General features: G+C 34.2%; 3 protein-coding genes across 4 annotated transcripts in view; 2 read left to right on the forward strand and 1 right to left on the reverse strand.

The window, feature by feature from the left end:
• The window catches only part of LOC105154763 (RNA-binding protein fusilli), a 64,090-nt gene extending 57,913 nt beyond the window's left edge, over window positions 1-6,177 (forward strand). The window contains exons 11-12 of one of the 2 annotated variants that reach the window (XM_087413478.1): window positions 336-538; window positions 1,223-6,177. In XM_087413478.1, coding sequence (XP_087269604.1) covers window positions 336-538; window positions 1,223-1,405 — 386 coding nt within the window. In that variant the 3' untranslated portion in view covers window positions 1,406-6,177. Of the gene's footprint in view, window positions 1-335; window positions 933-1,222 lie in introns of those variants that run through there. The other variant, XM_087413479.1, reaches the window with a different exon arrangement.
• A 1,647-nt stretch (window positions 6,178-7,824) lies between these two features.
• LOC147907355 (uncharacterized) lies at window positions 7,825-9,904 on the reverse strand. Its single transcript, XM_087413480.1, has 2 exons — window positions 8,455-9,904; window positions 7,825-8,395 (listed from the first exon to the last, which is right to left on the reverse strand). The coding sequence occupies exons 1-2, from the start codon at window positions 8,550-8,552 to the stop codon at window positions 8,026-8,028; spliced, it is 468 nt and encodes a 155-aa protein (XP_087269606.1). The 5' UTR covers window positions 8,553-9,904; the 3' UTR covers window positions 7,825-8,025.
• A 2,416-nt stretch (window positions 9,905-12,320) lies between these two features.
• On the forward strand, window positions 12,321-15,385 carry LOC147907356 (uncharacterized). The gene is made up of 2 exons (XM_087413483.1): window positions 12,321-13,796; window positions 13,856-15,385. The coding sequence occupies exons 1-2, from the start codon at window positions 13,699-13,701 to the stop codon at window positions 14,223-14,225; spliced, it is 468 nt and encodes a 155-aa protein (XP_087269609.1). The 5' UTR covers window positions 12,321-13,698; the 3' UTR covers window positions 14,226-15,385.
• Window positions 15,386-16,067: the final 682 nt, after the last annotated feature.

The following is a 16,067-nucleotide window of genomic DNA, read 5'->3' on the forward strand; positions in this document are numbered from 1 at the left end:
GGATCTGCACGATGTCACTCGTCGTAATTGTGGAGTGGTTACATAGTGGGCGCTCTTCTTTACGTTTGTACATACATAACGGACGATCGTGGGTACTGCGAGTCCCTTTTTTTTTCTATCAACGATATGTTAAGCTCGAGTCCGCGATATTACAAATCATAAGAGATAACTGACTTCACAAATCGGGTGATTATAAAGGTCAAAAAAAGGAATCCGTGAATTGCAGTGGATTCTACAAGCACGATTGCTTCTTTTTTCATCTGCGTTGATCTAATTAAGCTGCCCGGATCATTTCGATCGAACGTTGATTGTCATTCTTTTTCTTTCTTTCTTAGGGGGCACGATGTTGCCACCACCACCCGTGGCGATATTTCCGCCTGCGGCCGCGATGCTGCCCCGTGGCCCGCCGCAATTTGCAACGCCATATCCGCCACCTATCTTTTACTGGCCTTACCCTTCACCGCCGGTTAGCCCGACTAATTATTACACCCCCGCAAACGTCGGTGGTATCGCGCCCATTCCTCAGCAAGCTGCTTTGGTGAGTAAAGCCTCGTGTCTTTTTGAAATCATTTCTTGCTCTCTCTTGTGCAGCCCTATCGTTTATCTGATTCTTTTTTTATAAATAATTCCAATGGAAATGTGTGAATTGTGTGTATGTTTAGAACCAGTGTTTAGAAACTAAAATTAAAAAATTTTTTTTATTATATTTATGTATATATTGTGTGATGGACCAATAAAGAATCGAATTTGTAACACTTTTATCATTTAATATAATTCTTTTGTAAGTTAGTGTTTATTATTTAACTAACTTAATAAGAATTTTTAGGCTCAGAATTCTTTAGTTCTATAATTGTTTGAATTTTAATTGATTCTATATGACTTTAATTAAAATTTAGATTTAAATTAAAATTAATTATTAAAAACTTCCAAAATGGAGATTCGAACAGTCAATGTTATGTTTTTCAGGATAAGACACGTCCAGCTCGTATTAACTTATTGTTAATTCTATATTATTCGCAGAGTATTTGAGATATTCTAAAATTATTTCAATTTTCATTATATTCTTTTTGATGTTTACAATTAAATAAATTTGATAATATTCTATATATATTCTTAACTATTTTGAGTATATATGCACGTTTCTCGCTCTTAGCGATTATACTAGATAAATTGTATAAATGCAGTTATTGCATATATTATATCACATATTGTGTGAATGCAGTTAGCGCCAGCAGAATGTCTGCAATTAGCACCCGGGACAACGACATTGCCGGCAACCACGACCACGGGACCTGACGCGCGTATCGAGGCGTATCTACCACGAGTGGAGTTGGATAAACGCATGGCGGCGTTGCCTCCACCGCAGACCGACTGCAATTCTTTCGTTGAGGTTTTCATGGTTTGACCACCTCAGCGGGATTCTCTTGCCTGGCCCAGTTCCTTGCCTCCTAGACGTGCGATCCCAAGTTGACGAGATGAGCGGTCGATACTTAAGACCAGCTAAAACGTGAAATTACGTGGAAAAAGGCGATTCAAGGGTAATCCTTGAAAGAATGATCCTCGTTGTTGTCTTTATCAACGTCAACGAGGCTTAACGATATTTTTATTCTTTGAACGCATCGTACGTAGATGTAGACGTACAAGGCAAAGTGCAAATGTAAAGGTGTAATTTTTCCTCTATGCGTTTTTCCAAAGGAAACCATTCTCTTTCGTAAATTTCCGACGCGCCGCCATAGCGGCGCGTTTCTTTCTAGTCTAGAGATAGATAGAAGCCGTTGTGTGTGACGCGATACACAGCGGTGTCGTTTCTTTCTCGTCGTTTGTTCCGAATTTTTCCTCTCCTGGAATGAGACGAACCGTGTATCACATTCTCCTCCTTTTTAGAGTCATGGCACAGAAAAACGTAAGGCAATATGACATAAGCAATAAGTAAATCAGCCAATCTGAATAGACATCTTACTCTTATGGCAATAAGCAATAATAAAGCCAAAATGTCGATTTGCTTGCTGTTTATGTCTAATTGCTTAAGTTTTTTGTTCGTCATAGTCTTAATTTTCTTTTTTTTTTGTGTATTTTATTCCTTTACTATGTTACATTCTCATCATTTCCCATTGCAATGACGGCAATTGAACTTCGCGTACTTTTGCCCGCGTCGAGTTGAAAGAGCTTGCGGGAATAGATATATACAAGCAATCGAGTCGTACACGTCTTGGATTATATACCAGATAAACAAATTACCCATAGATTACAAATAGATTGTAAATAATACTTATATTTACCGATCGTTGTAAGTGATTGTATCGGACAATGTTTAAAGATGTAGTCCGTGCCGCGCATTCACTTTTGCAATTAAACGCGTCTTGATTTGTATCAGATATGCCGTGGTTGATATTTAGAACAATATTACATCGCGGGCTATGTCTTGTTAGTTTTTTCTCTTTCAAATTTTACATACGATGTTTTATGAATATTACTTAATTTAATTTTTAACGTTTTAAAATGAAAATTAATATATACATATGTATGCATACACAAACATATATATGTATGTGTGTGTATGTATATGTGTGTGTGTATGTATATATATATATATATATATATATATATATATATATATATATATATATATATATATATATATTGTACGTAGACTATTGGACTATGTCCCAAAATTAATTGATTACCTATACTGAAAATCTATAGTGCACGTAACATAAATTGTAGCATTTTCAGCATTGGCAGTAAATTTGGAACACAGCCATAGATGTATGTATATTTGTCAGTCGTTTGTCATTCGGTCATAAATTGTTAGATCCGTGTCGCGCTTTCTTCTAGTTTTTTTTTTCTTTTCAAGTGCGCGTTCTCAATGTTTTTCAGTAGACGCACGCTATTAAATGATGACGGCGTTTATTTCCTACGTTAAAACAGCAAATATTACAAAAGTCTTCCGTTAGTCTCTCGCTTCCTCTCCCGAGAGCGAATTTCGCTATTCCATTCTGCCTGTTCATTAATCTGCGTTTATTCTATTCATCTAGAAATATATCGACACATATAAATCAATGATCAGCACATATTATGTTACGCTAGCGTTACAGTTTGATACTGTTTGATATGATATGTGTAGGAGTATGTAGATATAAGTAAATATCTTTCGAACTTATAACTCGTTAAGTTAAAGATCCAATCGCGACAGATTTAGTCGTCTGTATAGCTCAATTACATGATTTCGGATTTGCGGATACAAGTCCGATTAAATTGACACTTCGCCGGGGCCGGTGGAATTTTGTTGTTTTTCTTTCCTGCCTTTCGGAAAGTGACAATTGCAATATTAATTGTCAAGGTTCAATTAATACATCGACTTACTTGTTAAAGTTATTAGCAAAACAGTCCGCATCCAAATAGTCAGACTCATTGGATCGTACGAATAAAGACGAAGGTTCTTAGCAGACGGTAATAAAAAGAAAAATATTTATTTTTTTAGAAGGGCCAAAGAAAATGAATTCTCACTGTGTAAAGTATTATTTGCTTCAGTGAAGTCTGCAATACTTGCTGGGGAAGCATTTCAAGATGGATAAAATTGTAACATACAATTTATTTCATGATGAAAGTGATGATGAAGAAAAGAAATATCTTCTCATATCATTTTCTATAATCTATACTTATAGCTTTTTCAACTCTCTCCCATCTCTCCCTCCCCTCCTCCTTCCCCCCTCCTTCCTCTCCCCCTCCTCCGTCCCTCACATACACACACACACACGCGCGCGCGCGCGGGTGAATGCGCATAAATGATGAATGCTTTAATTAGAAACCAGAAAACTAGCAACTAAAAAATATATATAATTTTATAAACGATATTTCTTTAGCTTATGGCGCAGAGCGCAGCATGACTGCCCTCTATGTCAAAGATCCAGGATTTAAATCCATCCAAAACATCAAATTTTATTTGATTGCCACCTCTCGAAAGGCAATGGCAAACCTCCGAAAGTATTTTTTCGAGAGTATCTTGGCCATCGCCGTTCGGATTTGACATTAAAAACTGTAGATTTTATATGTACAGTGTATACTCGCCAATATGCATAGCAAATGATAAGTGTGACGTTTTGATGCCAAACTCCTTCCTTCCAAAGACCATAAATGCAAAAAGTTAGAAGAGGCCAATATCCAGCAGTGGATGAAATCAGGCTGATAGATAGATTTCTTCAACTGCTAGCTTTAAAAAAAAAGTTATAGAATTATTGTTATGTATTTTTTAGCTGCTATTTTTTTTAGTTTACTGGTTATTAGTAAAAAGCATTGTGCAATCAGACCTAATCGTTAATATATGCTTTATGTATGTGCCTTCGCTTCTGTTCTCTTGCCTTGGCGTTTTTATCCGTGCGGTCCATTCTGTTTCGCTCAAACGTAACGACAGTGAACGAGATTGCGCGCGATTGGTTCGTCTGGGGCGCGATTCCGTAATTGTCTTTACACGCCTATCGACAGTTGTCGGTGTCGTTGCGCAGATATTTTATATGATGAGAAAGCTGCGCAACGATACCAATGTCGGTAAACGTGTAAAACAGTTACGGAATTGCGCCCCTGGTGCGTGTGATTCCTCCTCGCTTCTTTTCCTTAGTCCATTACGACAATTTTGCGACTTTAGTGTGCGCTTCGACGATCCAATTCGAGCGTAACTTGTAGCATTTTTCATTGACAGAACTGTGCGCATTCAGTGCACTTTAAAGTCGCTATACACAAATCGACGTAAAGAATGGATATTTAATAAAAATATTAAAACAAATTAAATCGCAAAATCTTCAATACATTTTATTGTGTTATTTAATCAAATATACAGTACACATTTTATGAATTGAGATGTGTCACTGTTCCATTCAGATTAAATTAATATACAACGGCTTTAATGTACATTGAGTGCGCACCAGTTATATCAATGAAAAACACTATTAAGAATTAGGTACAACTGCCGCGACTCCGCAATTCGAATACAGCCTCCGCATCTCACTCGGAGAGCTCATTCGTCATACTGTCGTTACTGTACGTGTGATCATGCACGACTGGTGCAATAGTTGATAATTGTGGACTAATTCGTGCAATAGAGATCAAGCAGGTGCGCCTCCGGTGCTGAGGAACGCTAAAATGGCTCGAATCGACGTTTGGTTTGACTAATGTAGACTTTGCCAAGCGAATACTTATAATTTTCCTTTGTATAACGTTATATTATTATATATTTACTATACATAATTAATACGATATATATATATATATATATATATATATATACACATATATATACACACACACATATATATATATATATGTATATATATATACACACAGGGTATGTCTTAAAAACACCCACGAATCATATAGCGCTATTCCTGAGTAAAAACTTAATGTAAAAAATTGCAAAATGGCTCACTCAGTTTTTAATCAAGAATAGCGCTATATGGTGCTTTTTAAAATACATCTTGTATATGTATTAATGTATACAATAGATAAAAGAAAAAGATAGTTTGTAGATAGTTTGCGAATAATTTGTCTATCATTAATAAAATCAGGTGCAATACCTGATTTATTTGAGCTTGCACTGCGCGTCGATGCTGATAATTACGATCAAGTTATTTTTACTCGTTGCGTATATGCGTAGACTGCGATAACGCGTACCACTATCCAAATGCATCCATAAGCAACGGAGGTACCTGACTGTGCGATCTCGAGATGAGTCTTCTCTTATACATATAATATAGATATAGATATAATAGAAAAAAATTTATATATATATATATATATATATATATACACACACATATTATATATATACATATATATGTTCACAAATGCACAATTATAAATTACATATCTTTTAATGTTGTAAGATTATTATACATATCTACCAGAGCCGAAGAAATGTGCGCCCGCGTTCTCCAAAGGCGCAGAAGTCGGAGTAGAAGCCGTTTCGCTGATACGTAAACCGACGTAAACCGCGTTGCAGCCACATCGAGTGTGGCACCGTGGAACTTCTTCGTCCATTATTGTTAGACGTAGAAAGAATCTCCCTATGCCAATGTTTGTTTCAGCGGTCCAAGAAAAAAAACGGCTGCGACGAATAGTAACCTGATATTTAATTATGTTATCTTTTGACGATATTAATATTAATATATTCGATATTGTTTTGAAGTGTTCGTTGTTCTTTTTTATCCTACATATTCCTACATATTCTTGGAAAATTGATTAGGAGTCTTATTCTAAGTTTTGAGTTGTGATGTTATTGTAATATAAGTTCTAATTTTAACTAATACTTATTAGTTATTAAATCAATTCGTTTGAAGCTTAGAATTTCCGACTTGCCAGAAATTGCGATGTGAGAAACGTTTTTTTTCGGAAAAATCACAGTGTTTATCTTGATCGATAATAGATGTAATAAGTCTTTTGCTTTAAGGTCTGAGTTAATTTGTTCTAAGCTCTAAATTTTATTATAATTTATCTTAATTTACAATAAGTGTAGCAAGCTTTTTGTTCTGAGTTGTTAATTTGCTCCAAGTTCTAAATTTTAAAAATATGAAAAGAAAGAGCATAAAGAACCACAGCACAAGATGTAGTTAGTGATATTTAATTATTCTTGCATTACGAATTACAATAAAAACATTAAACGTTTCGGCCACAATCTGGCCATCTTCAGTAAAATTAATAATATTCTTAAGACGCAGAGTACATCAATTGGAATCAAATTCAACCCTCGTGTGTTATAATTGTAAAGATTGTGTTTGCATCAAAGCGACGCTGCTTCATATAATAATGTTAGAATGTTAGAAGTCATGTAGTAAAAAGTGTAGAACGAGAATTTCCAGATTCTAATTTACAATAATTTATTTTTTTATTAATATCTTTTAAAACGGAGTATAAAACAAAGGAAACGTTAGCTGTTTTACAGCAAAATAATTGATGAATTACAAGTATACTCATTTCACAGATAGAAATTTGTCGTGACACTATGTGTTGTTATTGGTCGTATCACATATTTTTCCGCTATTTATATCCATGAGTCAAATAGTTTAGAAAGTTCTAGAATTATTTATTAAGTGTTTGTGAATTATTTATTAAGCGAGAGAGATCTTTCTTTAGAAGAAGAAGATAAACATCAGGCAAACCTTCAGTATCACTTTGTTTATTGATCCCACTTATTTGGTTTTTAATGTGTATCATTTCTGAAATTCTTCGTTTCATCAATGATTGTTCTGTATCTAAAATTTTAATGTTATCCCAAAATCATGCATTTCATTCACACGGTGACGTGAAACAACTGATATCTCAGAAGTAGATTTCTTAATATCAGTCTTGTGTTCTTTAATACGAGTTTTTAATTTTCTCTTAGTTTGGCCAATATATGACAGTAGATATACTAGGCGGGTCCTAAGCCACGGGGCTAGAGGGGAATGCGGGGTGCGGGGAAGTACTTGTAGGCGCGGGGAATACCTAACGCGGGGGAAAGAGGGTGAAAGGTCTAATCTCCTACACAATAGGGCTCCTACACAATAGGGCTCCTTTTTTTGTTATTAAAATTAGACCATGTTTTTCTTTAAAAATGCATTGATAATAAAGGTTTGAATTTGACCATGACATATTTTTCTTTTCTTTAAAAATGTATCGATAATAAAGGCTTGCATGTTAGAGAAAGATAGAGCGCGCGTGCTACGAGTGAAGAAAGGATGGAAGAATTAATAGAGTACGAGTTTCTTTTGTATGATACAGTTTTTCAATTTTTATGGTTTTTCCTGGCGCGTCGAGGCAAAGGATGGGAAGTAAAAGACAATACACATGAAATAAGGTGAACAAAAAAATGTTTTATTTACATCTTATTACATCGGTTTTCGTACTTATTAAAAACTAAAGCTAACAGTTCCCAATCAATGAGCTGCTGTCCATTGAAAATGTCGCTATCACATATAATGTTCTCAGATGCGATGTTGGAGAATCGCGTATACTTGGTATCTACCGTATCGATGAGTCGAGCTAATCGTTCGAATGTTACATCGACACACCCGTTAAAGTCAAACATAGGCGTAGCGTCGTTTCGGTCATCACAATGCGTATCGTTGAAGAATCGAGACGTACGACCGTAGCATAGTTCAGCATGAAAACACTGATGATTAGCGGTCCAACGCTTATAAAATTATCCTTGTATTCATTTCGAAACAGCTTATAAATATTTCCTCGCTGCTCGTAGAGGCTCTTCCATGTTTCGAGAGATAGCGATAATTCGTGTCCGCGATAATCTCCAAGGACGATCTCCACGTAACTCGGTGGGCCAACGTTGATTCCAATTTCCAAAAATTTGTAGCCCGTGTTCGTCAGATCGTAACGTCTGCTCAGTAAACGCACTGCACGATGCTCCATACTGTGTACATACATAATGTTAAAAAACGTTTCTTTTATGTATAGAACGTTGGAACTTACATGTTATATTCCTTCTTCACATCACACGATGCACTGTTCTCTTTAGCGTACATTTTTTCAGTCGTTCGTACAAGCGGGTATCGTAAAACTGATTGCATCCGTGTAAATGGTAATACTTCTGGAATCGATGAGAGAAGACAGGTCCTCCCCCCTCTTTCCAAGAATTTCGAACATGTTGCGACACTTTTTATCAAGTCTTTCTACGTATTTTCTTTGTCACGAATTTATACATACGTTTATACATACGTTTATACACACGTACATACGTACATACGTTTATACATACGTTTATAAGTACGTACATATATTTATACATATGTTTATACACGCATACATACGTTTATAGATACGTTTATACATACATTTATACATACGTTTATACATACGTTTATACATACGTTTATACATACGTTTATACATACGTACATACGTTTATACATACGTACATACGTTTATACATACGTTTATACATACGTTTATACATACGTTTATACATACGTTTATACACACATACGTACGTTTATACATACGTTTATACATTACAAAGGAAGGGAAAAGAAATATATAATAAATACGTTAACGTATTTTTATTTAAAAAATTCTTTTGCAACCACCAGTTATATATTTTCAATACATTTTGTAACGCGCAATTCTTAACATGTTGTCCACATCGTATAATATTAGTAACATCTAGATTAGATAAAGATTCCATGTGTTCTGTCGTAAACTGCATCCAGGGTCTCAATGTACATGCGTTCTCGCTCATCATCCAGAAGCAAGTTCCGCAGCCACGTTCGTTTCTCGCGTCCCTTGACATACACGACAGCATCAATAAATTTTAATTTCATCAATTAAGTAAAAAAAATCCTATATTCGATCAAAGCTGATCTTATTCCCTAAATATTTCGGTTTGAATTTATATACGTACGTACATAGACAATTCTATAAGCCACGCAATAAAGTCCTTTTCAATCTTGAAACGCAATCATGGATGGAACTACAGTGGTATTATAAAATTATGTATTACAATTTTCTGTTCATACATGTTCCCTTAAAAACGATATTCATTAGTTGTTGATCACGATTCATTAGTTGTTGATCAAACGGATGTTCACTTATTTATAATCATTGGCGACAAGTATTGCTGAAGTCGGCACGCTTGATAACTGCAAAATTGTGTTTCTACGTATCCAACAGAGTAATCTTACCGCAAAACATGTTGAGATTCGTTGATTTTCCGTAGAAAACAATTTTTATATTACACTTATGCAAACTCGTATCTAACGTGGTCACAACTGCCGTACATCGACTTTTCACCGAGAAGAACTTATGCACTTTCATCTGTTAAATTAACTTAAATTATCAACCGAAAAATGCTTTACTATTATATCGTGTACCCACTAACACATGTTGATAGTATTAGTGAACTACAATCAAAACATTTATGACAATTATCAAACAAATATTAAACCATCGTCGAACGTCTATCGAATCACTGTCAGAAACATCTTTCGAATTAATGTCAAACATCTATCGAACTGTTATCGAATGTCTATCGCACCACTTTTAATCCTAACTATACACACTGAGTTCCCAAAAACCTCAACTTCAATTTCTAAATCGAGATCTTTTCGTATTTCTTTTCTTTTTCTTTGAACCAACAGTCGTCGAACGGTACCGCCATGTATCGTGTTCAACGAATAGAACCATATCAACGTCGACAAGATGTCCGAAATTGACCCGAGTATGATTAAACATCGCGTCACGCGTATGTAAAACGTATGCACGTACGTACATACTACACATAGCGTACATTCTTCATTTTAAGGACTTACAAAATTAGCAGAAATATGACAGTGGTCTGTCAGACTGACGAAAGTAAACAACAATCCACTGTTGGGGTATTTCAAAATGAATCGAAACCAACCAAAGTTGTTTGTTCACGCAGTGCTGCCAAGCAAATGGTTGCTTGTTTTTTCAGTTATACCGGACATGTGGCAATCGTGATTTTAGAGGATCGAAGGACTGTAAATACAGATTAGTATACAACAATTTGTTTGCCAGAAATCATAAATGAATTGCGTAGAACAAACCGAAATCATCACATCATCTTTCATCATGACAATGCCAGCTGTCACACAGCACGTCAAACTGTTGATTTTTTATCCAATAAAAATGTCGCATTGATGACTTATTGTCCGTATTCACCTTATTTATCACCTATGATTTCTTTTTGTTCCCAAACATTAAAAAGAAGATGCGTGGTGAGCGATTTGAGTCACCAGTGCCTGAAGCAGCTGTTGAAACTGTTTTGTACACTGATTTCTGAGGTTACAGTCTCAGAATGGAAAAAATGCTTTGAAAATTGGTTCGAGCGTATGCAAAAATGTCGATCTTAAAGGCGAATACTTCTAAAAACAATACTACTAAAAACCATTTATCGAATTTTACATGTTTTTTTTCATATTGTTTGCAGAAACTTTGCCAGCAGCCTACGTACTACAGCAAGAAAGTTCTCGAAAGATTAAGTGAAGAAGTTACTTGTAATTATTTATTTTTAACAGTAATTTTTGTAATAAAGGTTTAAATATGGTTAATTACAGACTATGCTTAGAGGGCTACCTGCCGATGAGTTGCATATACGGTAATATGTATTATAGAGTAAGTAAGCGTATATTTCAGCGCACTCACTAATTCAAGTGATCATCTAAATATAGGCTGTAACTCATTATATTTGAATCCTCATATTTCAAAAATTTCTACTTAAAATAAAAATTTACAAATAATTTTTTAACTTAATTTTTCGAGATCTTTCTTGCTATATAATACTTTGATTCGAATTTCAGAACACCCTATATATGTGTATATGTATGTATATGTACATATACAGGTTATAAAACTGAAATAACGCCCTATTAATCATATAGTGTTATTTCTATAAAAAACTGAGTCCTCTACCATTTTGCAATTTTTTTCAATATCTTTTTTAGTTACCCAATGAGCAAATGTCTAAAATCGTACAAAACAGTTAAAATATTAATAATATAAAATATACATAAAGCAGCATTTATATACAATAATAAATCTAATATGATACATCTAATATATTTTAAGATGACACTGTATGATTTAACAAAAATATTCAGAACTGCACAGATTTGGAAATAATAAACGTTATTAAAGCATAGCTTGTTAGAAGTGAGGATTTAATAATAATAATAAAAATACTAAAATATAGCTGAGAAAATATAAATACCTAATAATAAAGAAAATCTGTACAAGGCCCGCAGCGTGAAAATTAATTCACAAATCTTTGTGAAAGGAAATTTGTATTGAAAGTGACTCGATTAAAATCCAGACGTTTGTAATAAATTGCTCCATTGATATTAGTGTGTCAGTTATTTAACTTTGAACTGTAATGTTAAAAAATACATCAAAGGTTACGTCAGTCTGACAGACCACTGTCATATTTCTGCTAATTTTGTAAGTCCTTAAAATGAAGAATGTACGCTATGTGTAGTATGTACGTACGTGCATACGTTTTACATACGCGTGACGCGATGTTTAATCATACTCGGGTCAATTTCGGACATCTTGTCGACGTTGATATGGTTCTATTCGTTGAACACGATACATGGCGGTACCGTTCGACGACTGTTGGTTCAAAGAAAAAGAAAAGAAATACGAAAAGATCTCGATTTAGAAATTGAAGTTGAGGTTTTTGGGAACTCAGTGTGTATAGTTAGGATTAAAAGTGGTGCGATAGACATTCGATAACAGTTCGATAGATGTTTGACATTAATTCGAAAGATGTTTCTGACAGTGATTCGATAGACGTTCGACGATGGTTTAATATTTGTTTGATAATTGTCATAAATGTTTTGATTGTAGTTCACTAATACTATCAACATGTGTTAGTGGGTACACGATATAATAGTAAAGCATTTTTCGGTTGATAATTTAAGTTAATTTAACAGATGAAAGTGCATAAGTTCTTCTCGGTGAAAAGTCGATGTACGGCAGTTGTGACCACGTTAGATACGAGTTTGCATAAGTGTAATATAAAAATTGTTTTCTACGGAAAATCAACGAATCTCAACATGTTTTGCGGTAAGATTACTCTGTTGGATACGTAGAAACACAATTTTGCAGTTATCAAGCGTGCCGACTTCAGCAATACTTGTCGCCAATGATTATAAATAAGTGAACATCCGTTTGATCAACAACTAATGAATCGTGATCAACAACTAATGAATATCGTTTTTAAGGGAACATGTATGAACAGAAAATTGTAATACATAATTTTATAATACCACTGTAGTTCCATCCATGATTGCGTTTCAAGATTGAAAAGGACTTTATTGCGTGGCTTATAGAATTGTCTATGTACGTACGTATATAAATTCAAACCGAAATATTTAGGGAATAAGATCAGCTTTGATCGAATATAGGATTTTTTTTACTTAATTGATGAAATTAAAATTTATTGATGCTGTCGTGTATGTCAAGGGACGCGAGAAACGAACGTGGCTGCGGAACTTGCTTCTGGATGATGAGCGAGAACGCATGTACATTGAGACCCTGGATGCAGTTTACGACAGAACACATGGAATCTTTATCTAATCTAGATGTTACTAATATTATACGATGTGGACAACATGTTAAGAATTGCGCGTTACAAAATGTATTGAAAATATATAACTGGTGGTTGCAAAAGAATTTTTTAAATAAAAATACGTTAACGTATTTATTATATATTTCTTTTCCCTTCCTTTGTAATGTATAAACGTATGTATAAACGTACGTATGTGTGTATAAACGTATGTATAAACGTATGTATAAACGTATGTATAAACGTATGTATAAACGTATGTATAAACGTATGTATAAACGTATGTACGTATGTATAAACGTATGTACGTATGTATAAACGTATGTATAAACGTATGTATAAACGTATGTATAAACGTATGTATAAATGTATGTATAAACGTATCTATAAACGTATGTATGCGTGTATAAACATATGTATAAATATATGTACGTACTTATAAACGTATGTATAAACGTATGTACGTATGTACGTGTGTATAAACGTATGTATAAACGTATGTATAAATTCGTGACAAAGAAAATACGTAGAAAGACTTGATAAAAAGTGTCGCAACATGTTCGAAATTCTTGGAAAGAGGGGGGAGGACCTGTCTTCTCTCATCGATTCCAGAAGTATTACCATTTACACGGATGCAATCAGTTTTACGATACCCGCTTGTACGAACGACTGAAAAAATGTACGCTAAAGAGAACAGTGCATCGTGTGATGTGAAGAAGGAATATAACATGTAAGTTCCAACGTTCTATACATAAAAGAAACGTTTTTTAACATTATGTATGTACACAGTATGGAGCATCGTGCAGTGCGTTTACTGAGCAGACGTTACGATCTGACGAACACGGGCTACAAATTTTTGGAAATTGGAATCAACGTTGGCCCACCGAGTTACGTGGAGATCGTCCTTGGAGATTATTGCGGACACGAATTATCGCTATCTCTCGAAACATGGAAGAGCCTCTACGAGCAGCGAGGAAATATTTATAAGCTGTTTCGAAATGAATACAAGGATAATTTTATAAGCGTTGGACCGCTAATCATCAGTGTTTTCATGCTGAACTATGCTACGGTCGTACGTCTCGATTCTTCAACGATACGCATTGTGATGACCGAAACGACGCTACGCCTATGTTTGACTTTAACGGGTGTGTCGATGTAACATTCGAACGATTAGCTCGACTCATCGATACGGTAGATACCAAGTATACGCGATTCTCCAACATCGCATCTGAGAACATTATATGTGATAGCGACATTTTCAATGGACAGCAGCTCATTGATTGGGAACTGTTAGCTTTAGTTTTTAATAAGTACGAAAACCGATGTAATAAGATGTAAATAAAACATTTTTTTGTTCACCTTATTTCATGTGTATTGTCTTTTACTTCCCATCCTTTGCCTCGACGCGCCAGGAAAAACCATAAAAATTGAAAAACTGTATCATACAAAAGAAACTCGTACTCTATTAATTCTTCCATCCTTTCTTCACTCGTAGCACGCGCGCTCTATCTTTCTCTAACATGCAAGCCTTTATTATCGATACATTTTTAAAGAAAAGAAAAATATGTCATGGTCAAATTCAAACCTTTATTATCAATGCATTTTTAAAGAAAAACATGGTCTAATTTTAATAACAAAAAAAGGAGCCCTATTGTGTAGGAGCCCTATTGTGTAGGAGATTAGACCTTTCACCCTCTTTCCCCCGCGTTAGGTATTCCCCGCGCCTACAAGTACTTCCCCGCACCCCGCATTCCCCTCTAGCCCCGTGGCTTAGAACCCGCCTAGTATATCTACTGTCATATATTGGCCAAACTAAGAGAAAATTAAAAACTCGTATTAAAGAACACAAGACTGATATTAAGAAATCTACTTCTGAGATATCAGTTGTTTCACGTCACCGTGTGAATGAAATGCATGATTTTGGGATAACATTAAAATTTTAGATACAGAACAATCATTGATGAAACGAAGAATTTCAGAAATGATACACATTAAAAACCAAATAAGTGGGATCAATAAACAAAGTGATACTGAAGGTTTGCCTGATGTTTATCTTCTTCTTCTAAAGAAAGATCTCTCTCGCTTAATAAATAATTCACAAACACTTAATAAATAATTCTAGAACTTTCTAAACTATTTGACTCATGGATATAAATAGCGGAAAAATATGTGATACGACCAATAACAACACATAGTGTCACGACAAATTTCTATCTGTGAAATAAGTATACTTGTAATTCATCAATTATTTTGCTGTAAAACAGCTAACGTTTCCTTTGTTTTATACTCCGTTTTAAAAGATATTAATAAAAAAATAAATTATTGTAAATTAGAATCTGGAAATTCTCGTTCTACACTTTTTACTACATGACTTCTAACATTCTAACATTATTATATGAAGCAGCGTCGCTTTGATGCAAACACAATCTTTACAATTATAACACACGAGGGTTGAATTTGATTCCAATTGATGTACTCTGCGTCTTAAGAATATTATTAATTTTACTGAAGATGGCCAGATTGTGGCCGAAACGTTTAATGTTTTTATTGTAATTCGTAATGCAAGAATAATTAAATATCACTAATTACATCTTGTGCTGTGGTTCTTTATGTTCTTTCTTTTCATATTTTTGAAATTATAACCACATTCATTTTTTACATTTCTAAATTTTATTATAGTTGAGGTCTGGCCAGCTTGTTTTAAATTTGGGAGATTACATGTTTATATAAGATAGCATAGAAAACGTTTTTTGTCGAAAAGAATGTTATAGTTTAGAATTGGAACAAAAAATCACAATATTACATCTACGTTGAGAGAAAAGTGTTTAATATTTGTGATTATAATTTGTATGGTAAAATAATTATGGTCAAGAACTTCATTATTATAATTAATACTATTATAATGTTAATAATAATTATATTTATATTTTTATTCAGAAACACTACATAGTTTTCGAAAAGGATTAGAAATCATTAAAAATTATTCACCATAATTATTATA

Source organism: Acromyrmex echinatior, chromosome 14, assembly GCF_024713525.1.
Source record: "Acromyrmex echinatior isolate Ae372 chromosome 14, ASM2471352v2, whole genome shotgun sequence".
Classification (NCBI taxonomy): Eukaryota; Metazoa; Arthropoda; class Insecta; order Hymenoptera; family Formicidae; genus Acromyrmex; species Acromyrmex echinatior.

Bases quoted from the DNA above. Each gene is read 5' to 3' on its own strand.
- LOC147907356 (XM_087413483.1), top strand. From the start codon at position 13,699: ATGCAATCAGTTTTACGATACCCGCTTGTACGAACGACTGAAAAAATG. The intron at 13,797-13,855 runs GTAAGTTCCAAC...GTATGTACACAG, and splicing joins GTGAAGAAGGAATATAACAT to TATGGAGCATCGTGCAGTGC.
- LOC147907355 (XM_087413480.1), bottom strand. From the start codon at position 8,552: ATGCAATCAGTTTTACGATACCCGCTTGTACGAACGACTGAAAAAATG. The intron at 8,396-8,454 runs GTAAGTTCCAAC...GTATGTACACAG, and splicing joins GTGAAGAAGGAATATAACAT to TATGGAGCATCGTGCAGTGC.